At 44.8% G+C, this 23752-nt stretch overlaps 1 protein-coding gene across 1 annotated transcript; it reads right to left on the bottom strand.

The window, feature by feature from the left end:
• Nucleotides 1–869: 869 nt before the first annotated feature.
• Tnfsf10 (tumor necrosis factor (ligand) superfamily, member 10) lies at nucleotides 870–23458 on the bottom strand. The gene is made up of 5 exons (NM_009425.2): nucleotides 23245–23458; nucleotides 14465–14602; nucleotides 11440–11482; nucleotides 6367–6471; nucleotides 870–5313 (listed from the first exon to the last, which is right to left on the bottom strand). The coding sequence occupies exons 1-5, from the start codon at nucleotides 23386–23388 to the stop codon at nucleotides 4868–4870; spliced, it is 876 nt and encodes a 291-aa protein (NP_033451.1). The 5' UTR covers nucleotides 23389–23458; the 3' UTR covers nucleotides 870–4867.
• Nucleotides 23459–23752: the final 294 nt, after the last annotated feature.

The following is a 23752-nucleotide window of genomic DNA, read 5'->3' as shown; positions in this document are numbered from 1 at the left end:
TCTCTTTTGGTGGGCGGGGGGTGAGAGATGAGTGGGATTGGGGTGCATGGTGGGAAAGTCACAGGGACTCAATAAAAAGCTTAAAAACAAAGCCTTAAAGTTGTAAAGTTACCTGTGATGGTTTTAACTGTCAACTGGAAATAGTCTAGAGTCACCTGGAAGCTGGACCTCCAAGAATGTGAGACTGTCTGGGAAGGATTATCTTAATTGTGTTAGTTAATGTGGATCCTGAACTATATAAAAATAAAGATGTGTGAGAACTATTGAGTATGCCTTAATCCACGCTCTTCTGTTCTTCAGTGTGGCTATGTCCAGTTCTCAAAAGCTCCTGCCTCTGCGACTTCCCAGCAATGGTGGGCTGTAACCTGGACTACAGATGAAACTCTCTCTCCCTTAAGCTGCTTTCGACAGCGTGTATTATTACAGCAACTGGAAATTAGACTAAGACATTTCCTTTAAAGCATTCAGATTACCCTACGGAAGCTAGGAGGCTGGGGAGAGAGTACACAGTGAGAGCTAAACTGGGAGCAAAGAGATACAAATGAGCTCCTGTGTTACTGCTTTTTACAATAAGTAGAAATGGGTTACATTCACTGATCAAGTGCTGAGACCCTCAGACGGTTGACAAAATGTGTGCAGCACTATATAATTCAGAGGAATACATGGAGCCCACGGGTGTAAAGAGCAGTTCACCACACACACACAGACACACACACACACACACACACACACACACACACACACACACACACACACAGTAAGAGGAAAATATAAAACAATGGAAATCAGAACCATCAGTCTTAGTAGACAAAAGATGACTGTACCTTGCAGAGCTGGAGGGGGAGGGGGAGAGGAAAGTGCACTGCATATACTTGATGTTATTTTTATTAAGGTGAAATTCAAAGCAACACTTTGTGCGTTTCAGAGTTTACAAAGTTTAACATTTCCCAGCCCACAAAATGGTATCAATACATTTGAAATAATCACCATGAAAAATAATTCTCTTTCTAGATTCACTGCTATTAAAATGAAAGGAAAAAGAAAAGAAAAATTCTTTCTAAGATTTTCATGTCTCACAACTGAAAAAATATCTATTTAACCCTTTATTTCAAGAATAAGTAAAAAGGCTGGCTAAACAAAATTTCTAACATTGATAATGAAAGTGATAAATATGATAAATAGGTAAAACAATACTTGAAAGAAAACTAAAGAACTGAATTGATTTGCCAAGAAAAAAAAATAGTAGCAGTGATTGGACTGGGGAGACAGTTCTAGGGTAAGAGCAGTTATGGCTCAAGCATGAGAACCCGGGTTCAAATCCCCAGCATCCTTGTAAAAAGCCTTCATGGCCACATGTCAAGAGACTCTCAGGGCACTGCTGGCTGCCCGTAATGGGAGAGACCCTGTCTCCAAGAAAAACAGTAGGCAGTGATGGAGTGGCAAAGGCCACAGTCTATAATAACAGGAGACAGGGCAAAGACCAAACTGTTGAGACTCCAGACGTCACAGAGCCCTCCCTTGGGACCAAGAGAATTTACAAAAGTCTTCCAAAAGACTTAAATTCTGTTTCACTTAAAAACAAAAAAACAAAACAAAGCAGTAACAACAGCAACAACCCAAACAGGCAAAAGAACACACCTCAGATTCAGTTTTACCATGTGAAGCCCCACCCTGTTCCTCACAGATTCAGTTAAAGCCTGCTGCTCCATCGGGGTACACCAGCTTATCTCTTGTCTTTAGCTCCAGTTGCCTATGGTCTAAAGGTAAGCGACCTTTTTTCATTTTTGATTTTGTTTTTAAACCCGAGAATTTGAAGATGTTTATACTCATACACTTTTAAAAGACTTGATACTGAAGAAATTAAGGGAACCTCGCCACCTGGTGGCACTAATGGTGTGTGACATTAAAGAGGCCCCTTTTGGTCTGAAAAAAAAAAAAAAAGAAAGAAAGCTTTTGCCTAGACACTTCTCAAAACAGCAGAGCTGGCCTCTGCCCTGGGATCATTGTCCCTGTGCTTGCCCAGGTGGCAGGCTCGTCTTAGTCTTCAAGTCAGATGGCTTGTTGGGCTAGAACTCAGCAAAGAAAGGACAACCCCCGCCCCCACCCCAAATTGATTTCTCTTTCAAACAGATAAGTATTCATGCCTTTTATTAAAGGGCTCACAATCGCCCAGAAAGTTCTTATTCTAGAATATTCTCTCCATTCTTGCTTCCTGCATCACAGGCTTCAGATTCTAGCAGAAGAAAGAATATTTAGGTGTGCTTGTTTAAACAAGTCATGGCATTTAATGTTGCACACGAATTAAATCTTTGAACATCTAATGATTTCTCTGGGTATGCTGCATTCTTAAATATTTAATTTATAAGTCACAGCATTTGACATTTTGGCAAAGATGTGTCCTGCAGGCTGCCTGCTAATTACTTTAAAAAACTAAAATGCACGCACAAAAAGATCTCTGAGCACCACCCCAGGATTCCGATCCTGTTGGATTGTGGTTGAATCCAGGCCTGGGCGTTATAAAATCTTTCACAGGAGATTACTATAGAATTAACAGCAGACAAAGAATGTATACGTTCAACACAAACATTAGAAATCAGACACTGGGGCTGGAGAGGTGGCTCAGTGGTTAAGAGCACCGACTGCTCTTCTGAAGTTTCTGAGTTCAAATCCCAGCAACCACATGGTGGCTCACAACCATCCGTAATGAGATCTGACGCCCTTTTCTGGTGCATCTGAAGACAGCTACAGTGTACTTAGATATAATAATGAATAAATCTTTAAAAAAACAAAAAAGAAATCAGACACCATTTCGCTTGCCAGCTTGGCAGACAAGATGAAGTGCTGTGAATTTTGCCATCAGTGATGACTTGGGGACCAGGAATTAGAAAAGCGCTCAGTTGTTTCTGCCATTTAAAACCTTAGGGCTGTGGTGCCGCTCAGTGTGGGGGTTCATGCCTACTGGGAGTAAGACCCTGGGTTTAGTTTTCAGCCCTGCCAAAGGTCAAATTCAGGTTGTCAAGATTTTTGACAAGTGCCTTTCCCTTCCATCTTGAGCTTTCAAATGTTCTCCATTATTTCTCACAGCCTTTCCGATGTGATCATTATGTCTATTATTAATTAATACATTCATTTGGTTCATGTAGACATGACATGCAAGTACTTTACTAAGGCAAGATTTTTACTATTAAGCTATGTTGTATTCTAGTGAGAGGAGGTATTCAAGTGCTTATATTCAAGTGGTAGCTGTGACTTCTATTTGCTAGTTTATAAGGGCTTGAGTCATAAAAAAATAAGAAGGGGTATCAGAAGTGACAGCTAGCCATACTCTTACATTCAAATAAGCTTTTAAAAAAATACTTTTGTGTATGGATATATTTTGTCAGAATGTATGTCTGTGTATCACATACATGCATTGCAAGCAAAGGGCAGAAAGTCAGACCCCTTGGAACTGAAGTTACAGCTGTTAACTATCACATCAGCGATGAGAATTGAACCTGGGTCCTCTGGAAGTGCTGTTTTCCTCTGAGCAATCTCTTCAGGCCCCCAATAGGCTTAAAAAATGTTTCATTAAAACACATATGGGCTCCTTTGGAGTTGTTTGGTTTTAGTTAGTTTTGTGTTACTCTAATGAAACTCCAGGCACCAACATCTTAAAAAGAACAAGTGTTCAACATCTTGGTAGGTGGAGTGGACAGACAGATGGAAGAGCCAGAGGACTGGGTGACAGTCGCAATCTGGACAAAGCAAGCATGGTGAACCTAGTTCAAACTTTATCCTGAAAGTCAGAGCAAATTCTTCACTGTTGCACATTCTAGAATATAGGGACACAAAGTAAATGCTTGCATTCAGAAAGGAAGAAATGGAGCTGGGACAGAGCTGAGGGTGGCATGGTTGTCACATGTACAAGAAGCCTGGCTCTACACAAATCAGACAGGGGGGCACATGCCTATAATCTCAGCAGATCTTGGAGGCAGGAGGTTGCACAGTTAGAGATCACTCTTGACTACATATTGGACTTGAGGCCGGCCTGGGAAACATGATAAAACTAGCAAACAAGCAAAGGAGGACTGGGGCCATATCAAGGAGGTAGGCACCAAAGACCTAGACCCACAGGCAAGACCTCCTCCAACTCTACACCTGGTACCCAGGGCCTGCAGCAGTGGCAGGATCTGAGCTCCAGCAGGGTGGGGCAGCCCTGTGGTATGGCTCTGCGGGCCTCTTTCTTGGGCTGCCCTCATTCATTGCCTGGAGATTTCATACATTCTTTGGGCAAGGTTCCACTGATGATGGGATATTATGTTATCATGTATAGAGTTATGTTTTTCACTTGAGAAAAACATAACCAGTTACCATAAAGAACAGTCACACACACACACACATACATGCACACACACACAGACACGCATATACACACAGGGGCACACCCACTCTGATTTGGTAGGTGAGATATTCTGTGATTTTTATGCTGACCTGCATTCATAGCTATCCTGGTCTGCACACAGCCTGTGAGCACTTGGCTTTACACCCCTGGACCAGATAACAAAGGTGAAAATTGTCAATTGTTGCATAAATATTTAGAAACTGGACGTCTTCTAGATCTCTGCAAACTGATACCAGGTAGATCATTGAAAGGCTACAGTGATCTCATTTTGCGGAAAGAAAGCAAGTCTCTCGATGAAACACCGAAAGTGTCTGTGGCTGGACTGTTGGCCTGTCGCTGCTGAGTTCCAGCTGCCTTTCTGTCACATCTGTCCTGAGGTTTCTACAGCCAGGCCATATCCTAACCAGTTCAGTCGCTTTCCAGGCATGCCTTCAACCTAGAAGATTACTGGGTACTTTAGGGCTGTGTTTGATCTTTACTGGTCATTTAGTTAATTAAAAAGGCTCCAAAGAAGCTGGCTTCTTGATCCAGGTCCATCAAATGTTCATTTGTCACAGAAACAAAAATCCTGTCATTTTTTTTTAGCTCGAACAATCCTCCCTGATAGATGGAGTACAGTCCGTACTCGGCATCTCTGGACCAACAGCTGTTTCTGGCGCTCTTCATGAGCACTATGGGATCCGGATAGCTGGTGTACTTGTAGATGTACTGCACCAGCTGTTTGGTTCTCACCTTGTCCTTTGAGACCATCTTGGAAGCGTCTTCAGCTTCCTGAAATCGGAAGTATGTTTGGGAATAGATGTAATACAGGCCCTCCTGCTCGATGACCAGCTCTCCATTCCTAAAGAGCACGTGGTTGAGAAATGAATGCCCTTTCCGAGAGGACTCCCAGGATTCAATCTTCTGGCCTAAGGTCTTTCCATCCTTGGAGACTACGTGGAAACAAAAGAAACAGTTAGTGGGAAGACGTTTACATCGAATGAGGAGATACCTCAACTGCTCCGCACAGTCAGTATTTTCATTGGGCTTGCACACAATGTGGTTCCAAAATCCACCTTCTTACACTTTTCATCTGACATGGACCACAAAAGCTAATCACATGAAAACTGGGAGGTTCCTGGATCATTTTGACATGTTTACTGTCTGTCCCTCCTGCCAGCTACCACACACACACACACACACACACACACACACACACACACACACAGGTTCGTGGTTCCCTGTGGTTCAAAAGTGTCCCTGTGATGGGAGATCCTAGTGCCTTATGGTGAAGAGAAAGGCTGTGGATTAGACTGTGGTGGGGTCAAAGGCTGTAGATTTTAAGATGGAAGAGTTGCCACAAGGGGAGGAGGAGAAGGGACATAGGGGGAGGGATGGGGAGAGGGAGAGGGAAAGAGAGGGAGGAGAGGGAGAAGGAGGGAGGGAGAGGAAAGAGAGGGAGGAAGAGGTGGGAGAGAGGGAGGGAGGGGAGGAGGAGAGAAAGAAAGAGAGGAAGGGAGAGGAGGAGGGAAGAAGGGATATACATAGAGAGAGAATATTACTTTAAAGATTTAAAAAGTCTGAGTGTGCTGGTGCCTAGTATGCCAGCCCTTGGGAGCTTGAGACAGAAGAGTTTGGAGTTCTGAAGCCTGCCATGAACCACTGTTTCAATAAAAGAGGAGAGGAAGGGGATAGAGGGAAGGAGGATGGGAGGAGAAGATGGCAGCAGCAGCAACAACAACAACAAAGGTGGCCCAGTGAGACACAGTGCTCTCTAGTGCACACTTTCCTGAGGCCAGCTATGGCAGTGTTAGCGGGTTCCCTGTGTGTCTTCTTGCTTCACAAAACAGTCGTCTGAGACTGGATCCCTATTGAGCCCTTAGAGTCACAGAGATACTTCAGATAGAAGTTAAACTACTTTCAACAATTCCAGAGTCTCCCAAATGCTAGGTGTCAGCCTCACCTCACCCTGCTGCCAGCCCCCACCCCAGCCCTCATGATCTTACTTGGAATTAAAGCTGAGTTGCTTCTCCGAGTGATCCCAGTAATGTGAGCTGCCACTTTCTGAGGTCTTCCACCTCTGGGCAAGGGAGGAGTACTTAGCTGCTTTTCTAAAAGACACAAGGCAGAAAAACATCAGTGCTTGTCAAAACACTTCTCAAATACACTGCCCAGCTCACACAGTTGTGTCTGACCAGGCATCCTGAGCTCAGACCCTTCCCAAACTCATCCTATGGTTTCATAAAACAGCCCAAATAGTGGGGCTGGAGAGGTGGCTGCTCTTCAGGGAGACTAGGGTTTGAGCCCTCCACCCACATGGCTGCTCACCCTGGTCTGTAACTCCAGTTCCAGGGCCAACAAGAGGATCTGAGTTTAGATTCTCAGCACCCACCTAAAAACTCAGGCATGGCTACATGCTGTATCCCCAGGAGAAAGCCATGGGGAAGATTTGAATGGAGACAAGGGGAGAGCGGGGGTTGTCTGGCTGTCATCCTAACTCCGGTCTGTGAGAGACCATATCTAAAGGGAATAGACAGAAACTCTTAAAGGAAGACACATGACAACCTCTTTTGATCTCCAAAGTGTGCATACAGGCACACACCTGTGCACACACGTGTGCACATGCATAATATAAAACTTATACAACAATGTCTTTTAAAATATAGCTTCAAATCCCCATTCCTGCCTGCGTTTTGTTAAGATCAATTACATTCTATCAACAAACAAATATTGGCAATGACAAGAAATTATACCACGCTATGCAGAGTTATATCAATTAACCATTGATTCAACTGAGTTCTTGAGGAATTTACTATATTTTATGAGAAGGAGAGGTAAGAGGGACCCCCTAAGCAGAGGAAGGACAGAGTCCTAGTTACTAGAGACCTGAGGTCAGAGGAGGGTTTGCTGAGCAGATACTGTTAGGAACTTTTCGGTTGCTTATCCCTGTAAGTTAAAGCGATCACCGCATCTATCCCAGGCGCCCATCTAGTGACAAGGAGAATGCTTGAAAATAATCAAGAAACAGAGGTGTGCAGATAAACAAGGCAAAGAGGGTCTGTCATGATGGAAGAGAGATGTTGCCAGAGAGCTAACGTCAAGGCCCAGGACAGAAGAAAGGAAGGAAGTGCAGATCCAACTTGAAGGAAACAAACTACACAAGACTTAGGCTGCCTCCCCAAGACACTAGAAGGTGTAAAGAAATGTGTCATGCCTCAGGCCAGCTTATGTCAAGGTCTAGTCTGATGGGCAGAGGGGCTGCTAGGCAAATTACAGTGGCCAACCTCGAGGTCGGGAGCTCCAGAAGCCAAAGCAGGCAGTACATTCTCATAAGGAGGAGCGAATGAGAAAGGAGAAGCCATTTTCTGTTTATCTGGTATTAGTTATAAATCACTGTTAATGTTGTTCTTGTTATTTTAGGAAGCCACGCTTTCTTCTCAACGCAAAAAATTTCTCCTGAGCATCTAAGAAACCAGATAGAGTGTACATGGTTCTGAAAAGAGCATGGTGGGGGTGGGGTGGATGAATGGAGGGGCGGTGTGGGTATATGTGGCAGATAGATGCATGCATCGTGTGCCAATGTGCAGAGGTCAGAGGAGGATGTCAGGTGTCTCGCTCTGTGTAACTCTCCCCTTGGGAGCCTGAAGCCTTGCTGGTGGCTGCTGATCTCTCCTCCCTCACAGCTCTAATAGTACAGACGTGCATGTGTGTATCGTATCACCCCAGTCAGAATGGCACTTAACAGCAAGCACAGGGGGAGTGGGGGCACATCTACACTGCGGGTGCAAATGCTGAAGAGTCCAGCCAATATGGAAATGAGCATGGAGGCCCTGAAACCACTAAACACTAATTTTCCACATGACCTAGTGTGTGTGTGTGTGTGTGTGTGTGTGTGTGTGTTCATTCTGCAGCATGCTTGGATAGGCCAGCTTTTTGAAATGGTTCATCATTTACAATCTATGATTCAGCTCATATTGTCAGCTCCTTTACCGGCTGAACCACCCTGTTGGCCCTTGATGTAGTGGTCTTGATCTGCAGTTGCTTGATTTAATCTGGGGCTTGAAAAGCATCAGCCCTGACCTCCTGGCCTTTAGGGTTTCTGCTGTTACTCTGATAGAATGACCTCTGTCAGTAAGTTGGCACCTCTTTCTTACAGCTTTCAGAGTTCTTGAAGCTAGAGAACATTTCCCAAACGTGTGTGGTGCTCAGACAAGAGCCACAGTAAGCTCCGCATCACTCCAACACCAGCACAGCTCGTGAAGTAGCCACATTAGCTGTGAGTTCATAAGAGCGGCTGCATGTTGGGAGAATATTAAAGACTAAGTGTGAGGTGGAGCTACAGAGTCAATTACAATTAATCTCAGTCAGAACGCGCAACTGTCAAGGTCTATGTGTCAGTTCACCATGGACCATCATGGTTACATGCATCATGACGAGTCTGAACCTACCCTTTAACCCTTTGGTTTTAAATAGAAAGATCCAGTTTGCATTTGAGATCATTTCAAGGCTATTTTAAAAAAGCCTGGATTTGAGAGCAAAAATATGAACCTTTAATTTTCTTATTATACATATATTTTTCATGGTACAACAGTTCTGTCTTCCTAAGAACACTGTCATACAAATACACACTACACATTGAGCAGATTAACCCATCCCCCTGCCTCCTTCCTACTCCCACCTCCTGTTAGTTCCTGTGATCCGTAGTTTCATTTCTATTTTCATGTCATATATACATGTGGACATAATTGCATACATTCATATAAGCTCTGGGATCTATGCCTAAGAGAAAGCATGCAATAGCTGTCTTTCTGAAAGGAGTTTGGATCACTTAATATCTCTTCTTGCATCCACTTTCACACAAATGATGTAGCTTCATTCTTTACAGTTGAGGAAATCCTACTATGTGTACAGCACATTTTGTCTTCCCTTCCTCTCACAGGGCACATAAATTGGTGCCATGTTTTCCTATTTTAGAGCCACACTAAGCATCAACATGCAAGTGTCTCTGTGGTATCTTGATTTAGTCATCTTTATGCACACTGGGTCATGTGGAAGATTTGTTTTTGGTGTTTTCAGGGCCACCACGAAGCATCAGTGCTTTAATTTCATGAAGTCCCATTGTCAGTGGAACACCATGCTCATTTCCATATTGGCTGGACTCTTCAGCATTTGCACCCGCAGTGTAGACGGGCTCCTGCTTTCACCCACGCTTGCTGTAAGGACCATTTTGACTGCGGTGAGATGAAATGTCAGTGTTTTAATTTACATTTCTCTAATGGTTAGTGAGGGTGAACATGTATTTCCTGTGTTACTGGAAATTGTGGTTCCAGTAACTTTTGATAACAGTCTGTTCATTTATTGAGTGGGTCATATGAGTTCTTGAATGCTCTGAGTTTTTTCATGCATTCTAGATATTAATCCTCTATCTTATATATAGCTATATGTATATATATATATGGCTCTGTGTGTGTGTGTGTGTGTGTGTGTGTGTGTGTGTATGGTTGTGTATAATTAGCAAAGATTTCTTCCCATTTTGTAGGCTAACTACAAAGTCCCATTTTTAGTTGGTGGCATCTGTGTGACCTGAGTCCTTTTCAGAAAATCCTTGCCTATGTTTATCTTCTTTTCTCTGGTAGTTTCGAGTTTTCTATTAGGATCTTCAATGCACTCTAAGTTGTTTATTTTCTTTCGCTCTTCTAGGTGTGGATGCATGGATTGTTTGTTTAAGAGACTTTTATCCAAAGTGTATTTCTGACCTCTTTGTCAAAAATCAGGTGTCTTAGAGTTTTACTGCTGTGAACAGACACCATGACCAAGGCAACTCCTATAACGCCAACATTTCATTGGGGCTGGCTTACAGGTTTAGAGGTTCAGACCATTTTCATCAAGGCAGAAACATGGCAGCATCCAGGCAGGCATGGTGCAGAAGGAGCTAGGAGTTCTACATCTTCATCTGAAGGCTGCTAGAAGAATACTGGCTTAGGACAAGGGTCTTAAAGCCCACACCCACAGTGACACACTTCCTCCAACAAGGTCACACCTTCTAATAATACCACACCCTGGGCCAAGCATATTCAACCCACCACAACAGGTATTTGTAGCTCTATGGGTTATGGCCATTTCCTTTATCCTGCTTCAGTGATCTGCCTGTCCATGTTTGCATCTGTACCACAATGCTTTTGTTGTTGTGATTCTGCAGTATAACCTGAAATCAGGGACAGTGATACGCCAGCATCGCTCTTTAAGCTCAGGATTGCTTTGGGTATGTGGGGCCTTACATGCTTCATTATGAATTCAAGATCGTCTTCTCTATTCTGTGAAGAACGCCATTAAGACTTAGCAAATTATCTATTCACAGTCATTTCAATGTGGTGGGTGAGAAAATAATACATGGATAAAATTATATATAAAAATACGAGGTAAGTAAAGGTGATAGAAATAACAAGATACAGGGGAGCTTACTTACAAATGTGCCAAGGAGAGACTTCTGTGAGCTGGGACGGAGTGAGTGGGGCCAAGAGAAGGAGAACCAATGGTGTGATAAAAAAAGCCTGGGTCATCACAGTGAGAAAAACAAAATAAAGAAAAGGCTGCTGAGCTCGTGGCTCCAGTAGAAAGCACAGATGAGATCAGGGGTAGGTAGATAGCTTGCTGGGGAAGAACTGACACACTGAGGGGCTTGTGGTGAAGAAAAGCCTTGTGGTCAGAGGCAGAGAAGATGGGTAGTTTTTGGAGAACTTTATTTTACTTCCTGCCGAGTTCTAAATAATACTTATGATGGTGTATTTATAGCAAAATAATCACATTAGGAAAGAAACTGAAGTAGAAGGAAAGTTCATATGAGGGGGGGGGGGAGATAAAGGATAAAGAAAGAACAAAGTTCTGACCATGAGGAGGCCATGAAGTTAATCCCAAGATTTCCAGCCCTCGGTACAAAGACAGAAAGAGTCAAGGAACAGTTTAAGACAGTGAGTGAGTAGTGGTCCTCACCGTATGTATGGATGGGAGCAAGGAGAGACTGCAGAGCTACTCAGCTGTGACATAGACAGTAGCAAACAAAAATAACAAAATATTACTACCTGGAACTGTAGAAATGGTGTCCTGAAAGGTTCTCAAAGTCACCTACAAATAATATTGAATAAGAGTGTTAATGTCCCTAAAAATGCAACAGAATATACATACTTCTAGAGTTTCTTTCTGACGTGGAACAGGACACGTCTACAGTGACATCAATACAGAAGGACTTCTTTAATCTAAGCATAGGAGTTTGTGGGGGATATGGGATGAATCCTGAGATACCGTGATCGAAGGACAATCTGAAAGCGCTGATTGACACTTGGAGTGGCTAGGAAGGAGGGGCACAGCTACTGCATAGGTCAGCCATGTCTCCAGGGCTCCATGAAGCTGATGATAACCATGTCCCTTCCCTCTGTGTTGAATGTGCATATATAAGTGTGTGCCTGTGTGTGTGTGTGTGTGTTCATGTGTATCTGTGTGTCTGTGTCTATGTGTGTGAGAGACAGAGCCCAGCATCTGGAGCTATTATGTAGATCTGAACCATGCCCACAGACATGCTCACTCTACAAATGTCTGACTTGGTGCCACCATGTTACTCTCTAGTTTTGATGCTAAGTTCATGGCCCAAAGAAATGGTAGCAAAGTTCCATATATTGCTAAACATATTACAACCCCCTGCCCCAGATTTTGTAGTAACCAATGCAGAAAATCAGTGCAAAAGAAAATACTGGGCATTGCTATTTGGGAAACAGAACCCAGTTTGAGTCCTTATGACTTCTGAACCCCCTCCACCCATCCCTTGTCACTCTCAGGATCTGTGCCATCATCACCATATTACTTCAAATGTCAGGAGCACAGCAGCGGTGCCCCACACCATAAAGTAGAAGCTTTCTGTCTTTCCTTTGCTTCGACCCCTCCCCTAGCTGAGCCAGCGTTTACTGGAGTTGCCCCCACGGGCTCTGGAGAAGGGACAGGGAGTAAGGTGGGCTTGAACACTCACCTCTTTTTTTCTGTTTTTCTTTCTTTCTCTTATTTTAGGACAGGAAGGAAAGAAGAAAGAAGGGGGAGAGAGGAAAGGAAGGGAGAGAGATGAAGGAAGGAAAGGGAAAGGAGGTTGGGATTGAGGGAAGAAGAAAGCAAGTGCCAGGGAAAGGGTGACTAGGAGCAGGTCAGGTGACCACGAGTCAAGGCTTTCCTCCCCAGCTCATTAAGAAAGCTTATGTTCCTTAGCTGATCTGACCTGAGATGCCTTTATCTGTCTGGAAATGTGTGTTTAAAAAGCATAACAATGATTCCTTCCTGGGCAGCTGCTCTCAGAATTCAACGGACAGATGTTCAAAATGGGCAGATGTTTACAGGAAATAAGGGCTCAGTGTGCCTGAGCAGAGTATGAAATTCCTCTCCTGTGCTCACATCCACCTGCTCCATGTCCTCTGCCTGCCAGTTCCTCTCCACCCTGGATGTCCATGATGGGTCTGGGAGGATGAGAGGGAAGTAATGGAAACTGACAGAAAAAAAAAAATCTATTATTCTTAATTCCCTTATATCTTCTTCTTGGTTGGCCCTTGTACCTGCTAGCACCCCAGCCTCCAGACTGCTCCATAGTTCAAGTCTGTCTGTCTGATGATTCACTGAACCCCTTAAGGCAAAGGCTTTGGAAGGAATCTGAGGTTCTGTACTGGCTCGTTTTGTGTCAACTTGACACAGGCTGGAGTTATCACAGAAAAAGGAGCTTCAGTTGGGAAAATGCCTCCAAGAGATCCAGCTGTAAGGCATTTTCTCAATTAGTGATCAAGGGGGAAAGGCCCCTTGTGGGTGGGTCCATCTCTGGGCTTGTAGTCTTGGTTCTATAAGAGAGCAGGCTGAGCAAGCCAGGGGAAGCAAGCCAGTAAGTAACATCCCTCCATGGCCTCTGCATCAGCTCCTGCTTCCTGACCTGCTTGAGTTCCAGTCCTGACTTCCTTTGGTGATGAACAGCAGTATGGAAGTGTAAGCTGAATAAACCCTTTCCTCCCCAACTTACTTCTTGGTCATGATGTTTGTGCAGGAATAGAAACCCTGACTAAGACATGTTCCTTCACACCTGTCCAAAGCCTGGCCTTTTCCTGAACCTCATGTGCAGTCACCCTACCAACTGTTGGTAATGGCACCCAGCCAGGGAGCGTTCACACAGTTCATTTGACATAGAAGCCACATTCCAGGTGCTGTCTGGACCGTACTGTGAATACTGCTCAAGTTACCCACTAGAGCCTCGATCATTAGGACAATACTCTTCCCATGGAACAAACAACAGACTCCTAAATACATCTGACATAAAGCATCCGTCCTCCCACACTGGGATTTCCCACTCTATCCTTAGACAGTGATCTCATCTATGGAGCCTCTTAGTTTGCAAAGTAATTTTAATATCAGTGCCTTCATCTGACCTTTTCAGAAAGGCAGAAGGCAAATATTTGTAAATGCCATCATAGCAGAAGGAAGCAGGCAGAGAAGGGACTGACTTGACTTAATCTAAAAGTAAAATCAGTTAACCACATTCAGCGAAATGAACTGTTAGCCACACGAGTTTTCAGCCAGAGATCATCCCAGCAAAGCAACTTCCATCGACAGACGCCATTTGCCTAAATTGTCATTTGTCGACAATGAATTGAGATAACCTTCAGCTTCTCAACATATCTCTTGTTCCCTTGCCCCATGTCTTCTTCTTTACATGCATGCAAAAATTAAATGTGTATTTAATTTTAGAGATCAGCCATGGGGGAGGAAGAGGAATCACCATCATTTGGGCCTCTTTTGTCTTCTAAATGATAAGAAATGAATAAAGAAACCACTGGGTGACCTTGAGCACAAGCCCTGCCTGTGCCAGCATTCCCAGAGTAAATGCATAGGTTAACCTACAGGAGACACTGTACAGTCAGCCAGGGCTTTATCTGCTGTCTCATATCAGACAGAACACCATATTGCTGGCGAATCTCTGGAGCACCCTGGGACTTGGTTTCTTCATTTGCCAAATACAGATTTCCAGGCTTAAAGGTCTGCACATTTTTTCTCCTCTGACCTCATGTTCTTGCTCTTGTGAACACCTACCTCTTCAATGAGCTGATACAGTTGCCTCTTAACCTGCAAGCAGGGTCTGTTCAAGATCTCTCCATCAGTGGAGTCCCAGAAATCCTCATCCGTCTTTGAGAAGCAAGCTAGTCCAATTTTGGAGTAATTGTCCTGCAGCTGGGTGGAGAGAAGTCATAACTGTATGGTGAACACATGCTTTTCCTGGAAGCTAAAAGATCAGAAAGTGGTGAGCATTGAGAGAATCATGAGCACCGTGGGCAGTTTGTGGTTTAAATAAAAGTAGGCATGCCACCCACTGTCCATCGATACTAAGCAGCTAGGTATGGTAGCGGGTGTAGAAATAGGCCAGGTGTCCTGGACCACCATGCTCTCCTCTGCCCCATCTCTCGAAGACATGTGTCGTTCTTATTTTCCCTCATATGCACATGTTCCTCATTAGACCTTTGTGGCGATGATAAAGGTTACTTTCAAGTAACCTTCAGAGATAGCATGGCGTCTAAGATAGCGTGGCTCTCCCTCCAAAGCTGGAAACCTGCCTATGTACGAACTAGGGAGTGGAATCCATTTAAATGCCCACATCCTTAACAAAAGGCAACCAACCATTTGGTGAACTGTAGGTGTTCTGCCCCTAACCACAGCTCCTGTAAGTGAGTACACTGTACCTAATGGCATTGTTTCTACTCTGCATGGACCCAAGGTATCACTAGGAATCTCAATCCTGACTCGCTGGTTGTTAGCAACGCCTAGGAACTGATCTAAGGAGACTTTAAGCGCCACTGAAGGTGTAGGAAGCCAATATTTATAGTACCCTCATAATTGCCGCCAAAGTCCTTACCCTTACCAATGATCACACCTTAATATTATAACCCCCATTCCCACACATTCACACATGCCTGCCCTGAGCCAGAACATGCTCATTACCACAGGCTGTTACCAAATCAGGAGGGAGGGCAAGGAGGAGGATGAAGACTCCCTCTCACTTAGATTTTTTTTTTTTTTTTTTTTTTTTTGGTTTTTTGAGACAGGGTTTCTCTGTATAGCCCTGGCTGTCCTGGAACTCACTTTGTAGACCAGGCTGGCCTCGAACTCAGAAATCTGCCTGCCTCTGCCTCCCAAGTGCTGGGATTAAAGGCGTGTGCCACCACACCTGGCTAGATTTTTTTTCTTTCTCCTTTGGCTTTGTTTCCTCACAGCTTGGATACACAACCTGTTATTTCCCAATGCTTGTTGACATGGTACCTGTAAACTCAGCTAGCTGGGGGACTGAAGCAGGAGACTCACAAGTTGAAGGCTTGTCAAAGCTACAGAGCAAGTTCAAGGCCAGCCTGTACAAATCCATATGACCCTTTGTTAAAACAAAACAGAAGAAAACAAGAGTAGAGTTGGGGCATGGCTCACTGGTAGAGTGCATGTCCATTATGCATGAAGCCCTTGGTCCTATCCCTATCACTGTTGATTAAAAATATCCGTTGATTTGCCTTTAACTGGAGTAAGTTTTGAAGGAGCCGGGCTCAAAATCACAGGTATCCCTTTGCCTCTGCCTTCTGAGTGATGGGATTTTAAGCATCCCCCTCCATGCCTGGCCTAAACATAATACTTTTATCTATTATTTAAATTTAGTGTCCTGCAAAGTTTGGGGTGGTGGTAAATTTAAGAACTCACCCTTCCTATAGAAAAACAATCTATTGATTGAGTGAGTGAGTGAGTGAGTGAGTGAGTGACTAAGTGAGTGACTGATTGATTATGAGTCAGGTCCTCTCATGGTCCACACTAGCTTCACACTTCCTTGATAACCAAGGATGACCCTGAGTTTCTGATCCTTGGGTCTCTGTCCTCCCAAGCTCGAGGAGCCCATCCAACAGCTCTCTCGGTGTAGTGTGGTGCTATAGATTGAAGCAGAGCTTTGAGCTTGCTAGGCAAGCATTCTATGATCTGAGCTACACTCCAGCACCAAGCCATCTCTTTAAAAAAAAAAATCATTCCATTATTCATGCAAGGTTCTGTCCAGAATCACAAAGTTCTACACTCAGCAATGTACCTCTAAGCAAAAGTATAAACCAAACTTAATGAATTGCCAACCATTCACTGTTTAAACCGAATGAGCAGCCACAGAGACCTTGGTGGCTCATTGGAACACTAATGAACACTAGGGAAACTTTGTCTCCTTCTTTCCTAGCAGTGGGTTATTTCAACAAGAAAGGGTTGAGAGCCTGGAAGGTTAGGGTCGAGGGCAGGAAGGAGCTGCTGTTGTTGCTGTGGTCTTTCCAAGGTGTCTAAGTGTCCTCTTGTAACTGGGGTGGAGTCTGAGGAAGACAAAGTGCCCTAGGAGGAAAATTAAGTCAGCCCAGCCCAAATTAAACAGCTGGCTCATGTCCAGGATACCTTCTGGGAATTTCCAGAAACATTTTCAGGAGGTGGGAGTGGGTATCTGGGTTGGGTCGGCTTCTGAGAAGGTATACAAGTTAACGAACGTGATTGAGTTACTACATAAACGGTAATGAAGCAGTGGAGGGTTGGGGGGCAGGGTGTGGGACTCAATGGTAGAAGTGAAAATAAACTAGAAGCTTAGAGAAGCCTTAAGACGACATGGACAATTCAGAAAACATTTTCATAAAGGTAAAAAGCAAATTCCCAGCCGGGAGTGGTGGCGCACGCCTTTAATCCCAGCACTCGGGAGGGGGAGGAAGAGGCAGGCGGATTACTGAGTTCGAGGCCAGCCTGGTCCCAGCTAATAATCTGAAAACAAAACCAAAACCAAACCAAACAATAACAACAAAACCAAAAACAAACCAAAAATACTAAACTGAAAACAGTAGCCCCGCATGCGCCTAAGCCCTGGCTGGCCCTCTGTGCACATGGCTGGGAACCAGACTGTATGCAAGGCTGTGATTATTTTCTCTTACGATTATGCGGACATGGCATGTCTTTGAAATCTAAGGGCACAGCTCAGCGGTGGAGTTCTTGCCTTGCTTGCTTGCCCAGTTCCTGGACTCTTTTAGAACTGCAGACTTCGACAGCTCAAACCATTCTTATGACATTCACCACAGAAAGTTTAGAAAACGTATATTATCTGAAAAAGAAAGGTGCACTTTATTCTACCGTCTTGAGCTCACAATTGTCAACTCTCTGCTGTTGGTCTTACGAGATATTTTTTTGCACAAATAATGATTTCTTGGCAAAGACCATGCAGAGGGAAAGCTTCAGCGCCCACTCCTCGTCCACACTTAGCACCCACAGGTGTGAACCACGCTGGCCACAGCTTGCTTGCAGACCTTGCAGACAGGCTATTCTGGCGACACCTTTGCCTCCTCTCTCCCTCCACATCCTTACTTCACCACATCCTTTCTGCCTCAAGAAATGTGTCTGTGTGAAGAGACTCTAAGCTTTATTTGTAACTGCTGGATTTTCGAGCAGAATTTTGGAAACCTTAATTATCCAATCGGACTGCCAGAGTCGACAGAGGATTGGGGAAATCTTAGAGGGAGTGAGGCCACCTTGCCACCTGTGCCAGTTGCTCGGACACCTGTGCACAGAGACAGACTCACTCTGTTTATGCTGTATAGTTAACAAACCTTGGGGTGTGCTGCCACAGTCTATAACCACAGATGTGCTCCAATCTCTTACATAAACGTAGAACTGAAAAGTAGCAATAGTTATACTCTATTTCTCGGGGAATATACAAACTTGGGGCAAACAAGATGACTCAAAGACCAACGTATTTATAACCAACCTTATGACCTGAGTTCAATCCCCAGGACCCACATGGTAGAAGGGAAAAAAATTAACTCTTCCAGGTTGTCCTTTGATACCACCCATATGACACAGCATGTTCCCCCCCACAAACACACATAAATAATAAATAAATGTAATTTTAAAGAAAGAAATATACAAATTTAGGATACAGAGACAACACAGTCAGGAAAATGCTTGCCAGACAAACTTGTGGACTTGAATTCCATCCCCCAAGCCACATAAACAAAGTTAGGACTAAGCCAGGCAATGAATGGGGAATGCACGAATCTAATCCCAGCCTTCATGAGGCAGAGGTAGACAGATCTCTGAGTTCAAGGACAGCCAGGGCTACATATAAAAACCCTGTCCAAAAAAAACAAAAAAAAAAGGAAGAAAGAAAGAAAAAGAAAGAAAGGAAAGGGAAAAAATGAAAGAAAGGGAGAGAGAGAGAGAGAGAGAGAGAGAGAGAGAGAGAGAGAAGCAAGGCAGTCCTGGAGTCCCAGTGGAGAGAAATGGAGTCTGCGGTTGGCCCCTGAGAGACTCTACCAGGTGAGTTCCAAGTTAATGAGAGACCCTGACTCAAATAATAACTGGGAAGAAAGGAAGCAAGAGAAAACAAAAGAAAAAGAAAAAAAAAAAGGTAGGTGGTATCCAAGAAATGACATCAGAGGTCGTCCTCTGGCCCCACACGTATGCGGAGATTCTTGACCAGCATGCCCTATAATAAATAAATCACCATCAGCCATAATTTTCATAATTATTTTCAAATAAAAGGAAAATCTACCTCACCCACTTGGAAAAATTTCCAACTGATTGGGATTATCAAAGTCCTGCTCCATAGGACATACAAACTGCAGGGCCCCCGGAGACCATTGCTATCTGTGAATTTTGTACAGCCATTTTTCTGGAAACTTTCCCTTACCATGCAGTTCCAAACAAGACAGCAGGTCGGATGTTGCACTGTGTACTGGGCAATGTGCACAGTGCAGATTACGTGGGGGATGGGGCTGGCGAGTAGTGCCTGGCACCCACAGCCCTGGGCTCTGGCTCTACCCTGGCTCCAAAGCCCTGTCTAAACTTGGATAATTCATTTCTCCATCAGGTTCTAGACAAGGGAGTGGGGTGTTCACCATCCCTGCCACTCCTCGGCTCCCTAGAGCATATGTCTACCCAACTTGGACACGAGCAACCTGAAGTGGAGTTGGTTTTAACTCTTGTCAGTTTGGCATTCCCAGTCCCGGGGGATTTTCTGCGTTTGTATCTAGGTTCCTCCTGACATAAAGTCCAACTTTTTTCAAAGGAGGAGTTAAATCCTGATTATAAACCACTAGCCAAGTCAAGTCTAATCAGAGGAAAAGGTGGAAGGAAAGCCAGGCCATTGTGTTCACACTATTGTCAACACAGGAACTCCTCTGAGTTATTTAAAAACAAAGCATACTCTTTTAAAAAATAAAATAAAAGTGTGTGTGTGTGTGTGTGTGTGTGTGTGTGTGTGTGTGATATGCAGGGTCTCTCACAGGGCCTGGAGTTCACTAGTAAGACTACATATACCCTCAGCCAGCAAGCCTCAGGGATTCTTCAGTCTTCTCCCTGCAAGCACTGGGATTACAGGTGCATGCTGGGTAATTAGGATCAAACTTGAGTTCTCACGTGTACATAGGAAGCACTTCCCTGACTGATTCCTCCCTCCAAACACATTTCAAACATCTGGTTTATGTGCACCCCCACCCTCAGCCTTACTGGACTGAGAAATGTGATACATTGTGTTAGCATTTTGTCTTACCCCCCCCCCCCAGGTTACCTGGCAACAGCCAGGTGTGCCTGACTCTTCCCCCTCCTCTCTCTCTTGCCTTCTTGCTCTCCATCTGTCCTCTTTTCACTTCCTCCTCTCTCCCATTACCTACCCTCCCCCTTCTCTCTCCACATGTTTATGGCTGACCTCTACTCCTCTGCGCTCTCTCTCCCTCTCCCTCTCCCTCTCCCTCTCCCTCTCCCTCTCCCTCTCCCTCTCCCTCTCCCTCTCCCTCTCCCTCTCCCTCTCCCTCTCCCTCTCCCTCTCCCTCTCCCTCTCTCCCTCCCTCTCCCTCTCTCCCTCCCTTTCTCTATCTATACTACCCTCTTAACTCCCTTCCCCATGCCCTCAGGAGAAGAGATACCTCAGCATGGGCCTGCAGAGGCACCCCCTACCCCCACACCTGACTACAGGTCCACCAAACATTCTTTTCCCTGTGGTTGTATAAAACACAACATTTGGTTCCATGACTTGGATCAGAGTTCTAATCACTATCCGATCACGGGAGAGACAAATGCTAACTCTTTGAGCTTCACTTTGATTTTTGTTCAGACACTTGCTCTTCTACCCACCAGCTTTTCAAAGTGTGACTTGTTTGTTTGAGAGTTTTTCAGACCCACTTCTTTGTCTGGAGGACAGTGGTTATTACAGACTTACAAGTGGTCAAAGTGCAGACAAGATAGATGTCTGCTGGGCATGGGGTAATCTATGCCACTCCCTCACCTCAAGGTCCAGGCAACTGCAGGGCAGAAGTCTAGAGGTCTAGGCTCAGTCAGTAACAAGCAAACAATGAGCTCAAGGTTGGGTGAGTGTCTTAGTCAGGGTTTGTATTCCTGCACAAACATCATGACCAAGAAGCAAGTTGGGGAGGAAAGGGTTTATTCGGCTTACATTTCCATACTGCTGTTGATCACCAAAGAATGCAGGACTGGAACTCAAGCAGGTCAGAAAGCAGGAGCTGATGCAGAGGCCATGGAGGGATGTTCTTTACTGGCTTGCTCAGCCTGCTCTCTTATAGAACCCAAGACAACCAGCCCAGAGATGGTCCCACCCACAAGGGGCCTTGCCCCCTTGATCACTAATTGAGAAAATGCCTTACAGTTGGATCTCATGGAGGCATTTCCTCAACTGAAGCTCCTTTCTCTGTGATAACTCCAGCTGTGTCAAGTTGACACAAAACTAGCCAATACAACTGACCCCTTGTCAACTTGACACACAAACACATCACTAGTAAGCCTCAACCCTTACATTCTTATTCATCCCCAAGGTCTAAATAACTTTAAATGTCCCACAGTCTTTACATATTCTTAAAATTTCAATCTCTTTAAAATATCCATCTCTTTTAAAAATCCAAAGTCTTTTTAAATTAAAAGTCTCTTAACTGTGGGCATCACTAAAACAGTTTCTTCCTTCAAGAGGGAAAATATCAGGGCACAGTCACAATCAAAAGCAAAAATCAATCTCCAACCGTCCAATGTCTGGGATCCAACTCACGATCTTCTGGGCTCCTCCAAGGGCTTGGGTCACTTCTCCAGCCATGCCCTTTGTAGCACACGCGTCATCCTCTAGGCTCCAGATGCCTCTACTCCACTGCTGCTGCTGCTCTTGGTGGTCATCTCATGGTACTGGCATCTCCAAAACACTGCATGACCCCTTCAGTCCTGGGCCATCAATTGCAACTGAGGCTGCACTTTCACCAATGGCCTTCCATGGCCTCTCACAGTGCCAAGCCTCAGCTGCTCTGCTCAACTCCTTCATGCCTTCAAAACCAATACCACCTGGGTGACCCTTACATATTACCAAGTCCCGCTGCAGCAGGAGTGCAACCTTGGCTATCTCTGGAACACAGCCTCTTTGTGCTTTCAGAAAACACTTCCCAGAAGATGTCACCTCAATGATGCTGGTCTCTTCTTAATCACCGCTAATTTCTTAGCTCCAGCTAACCAGCATCAATAGTCCCAGTAATGCAAAGTTTTTGCTTTAGTAGTTCTGGTATCTTGTTAATCACAGCTGATTCTTCAGCCCCAGCTAACCAGAACTACAGAATCTTCACAATCAAAACAGCAATGGCCCTGAAAAGAGTCTTTAATTTTCCCTCTGAAATTTCACAAACCAGACCTCCATCTTCTACAGTGTTCTCAACATTATCTTCCAAGCTCCTGCACAACCTCCAACAGAGCTCTTAACAATGGATGGATCTTCAAGCCCAAAGTTCCAAAGTCCTTCCACAATCCTCCCCAAAACATGGTCAGGTTGTCACAGGAATACCCCACTATGCTGGTACCAATTTGTCTTAGTCAGGGTTTGTATTCCTGCACAAACATCATGACCAAGAAGCAAGTTGGGGAGGAAAGGGTTTATTCGGCTTACATTTCCATACTGCTGTTGATCACCAAAGAATGCAGGACTGGAACTCAAGCAGGTCAGAAAGCAGGAGCTGATGCAGAGGCCATGGAGGGATGTTCTTTACTGGCTTGCTCAGCCTGCTCTCTTATAGAACCCAAGACAACCAGCCCAGAGATGGTCCCACCCACAAGGGGCCTTGCCCCCTTGATCACTAATTGAGAAAATGCCTTACAGTTGGATCTCATGGAGGCATTTCCTCAACTGAAGCTCCTTTCTCTGTGATAACTCCAGCTGTGTCAAGTTGACACAAAACTAGCCAATACAGTGAGAGTTCAGAAAAACTACATGGAGAGTTAGGGAGAAAAACAGCTGACATCTATCTCTAGGCTCCACAGCACCATGTGCTGTCCTCCCTCTTCCTCTCTCCCTCTGTCTCTCTCTCTCTTCCTCTCTCTCCTTCTCTGTCCCTCTCTACCTCCTTCTTCCTCTTTTCCTCCCTCTCTCCCTCTTCTTCTCTTCTTCCTCTCTCCCTGTCTTCCTCTCTCTTCCCCTCTCTCTCTATCTCTCTATCTCTCTTACACACACACACACACACACACACACACACACACGGAACTCTAGAGTACTTCACACAAAGCATTTGTGCCAAGTGACACCACTAACTGCACCCTGCACAGACACTTTTGAAATGATAGCAAACTTTCTTGGAGGTGCCGGTATATCCATTTGTAGTTTTCATAGCCTGTTCTGTTACTACAACTGCTTGGAAGTCTGCCAACTTGCAGTTTTATAAAGCCCTCTCTTTATTAGCAGTTAAGAGTCTGCACTTGGGAAAGGCATATTTTAATCTACAGCTAAGCTTTCAAAGAAGAGCAAGCTAAGCGGCAAAGCCAAGAGAGGCTGCTGCTGAGAGCACACGGCCACTCACCTGCTTCATCTCGTTGGTGAAGTACATGTAAGTCACAGCCACAGACACAGCCTGCAGGAGCACCTGCAGGAGCACTATGCAAATCACCATCATCCTGAAGTGCTGACTGAAGCTGAGGTCCTTCAGGGCCCCTGAGGAAGGCATACTGCTGTCCAGGTCTGACTTCCCAATGCAGACTTGCAGCCCAGCAGCAGTGCCTGAGAAGGTCACAGTTAGAAGGCGGAGTGCCCATGCAGTTTCTTTTTACTGTTGAGACCAAAAGTGAAACTAAGCAAGTCAGGAAGGTGACGAGGACGTAGTGCACAGAAACCCTCCAGCTAGGAGAGCTCGCCCTGATGGTGCTGGAAAGCCTAGATCCAGCGCTCTGAGATCTAACCCATCTATGAACTGCTGGAGCACCTGAAGGAGCTGCAGGATCTCCTGGACAAAGGACAAAGGACAAAGGACAAAGGACAAAGGGACCGGGAGGGGTCTCAGTGAGGATCCAAAATTTAAGGCGTCACAGGAG

This window comes from Mus musculus, chromosome 3, assembly GCF_000001635.26.
Source record: "Mus musculus strain C57BL/6J chromosome 3, GRCm38.p6 C57BL/6J".
Lineage (NCBI taxonomy): Eukaryota > Metazoa > Chordata > Mammalia > Rodentia > Muridae > Mus > Mus musculus.
The sequence above is the reverse complement of the archived record's forward strand: the minus strand, read 5'-3'. Positions and strand labels throughout refer to the sequence as shown.

Bases quoted from the DNA above. Each gene is read 5' to 3' on its own strand.
- Tnfsf10 (NM_009425.2), bottom strand. From the start codon at position 23,388: ATGCCTTCCTCAGGGGCCCTGAAGGACCTCAGCTTCAGTCAGCACTTC. The intron at 14,603-23,244 runs GTGAGTGGCCGT...CTCTCCACCCAG, and splicing joins TCACCAACGAGATGAAGCAG to CTGCAGGACAATTACTCCAA. The intron at 6,472-11,439 runs GTAGTAATATTT...TGTGTCTTTTAG, and splicing joins CACCATTTCTACAGTTCCAG to AAAAGCAGCTAAGTACTCCT.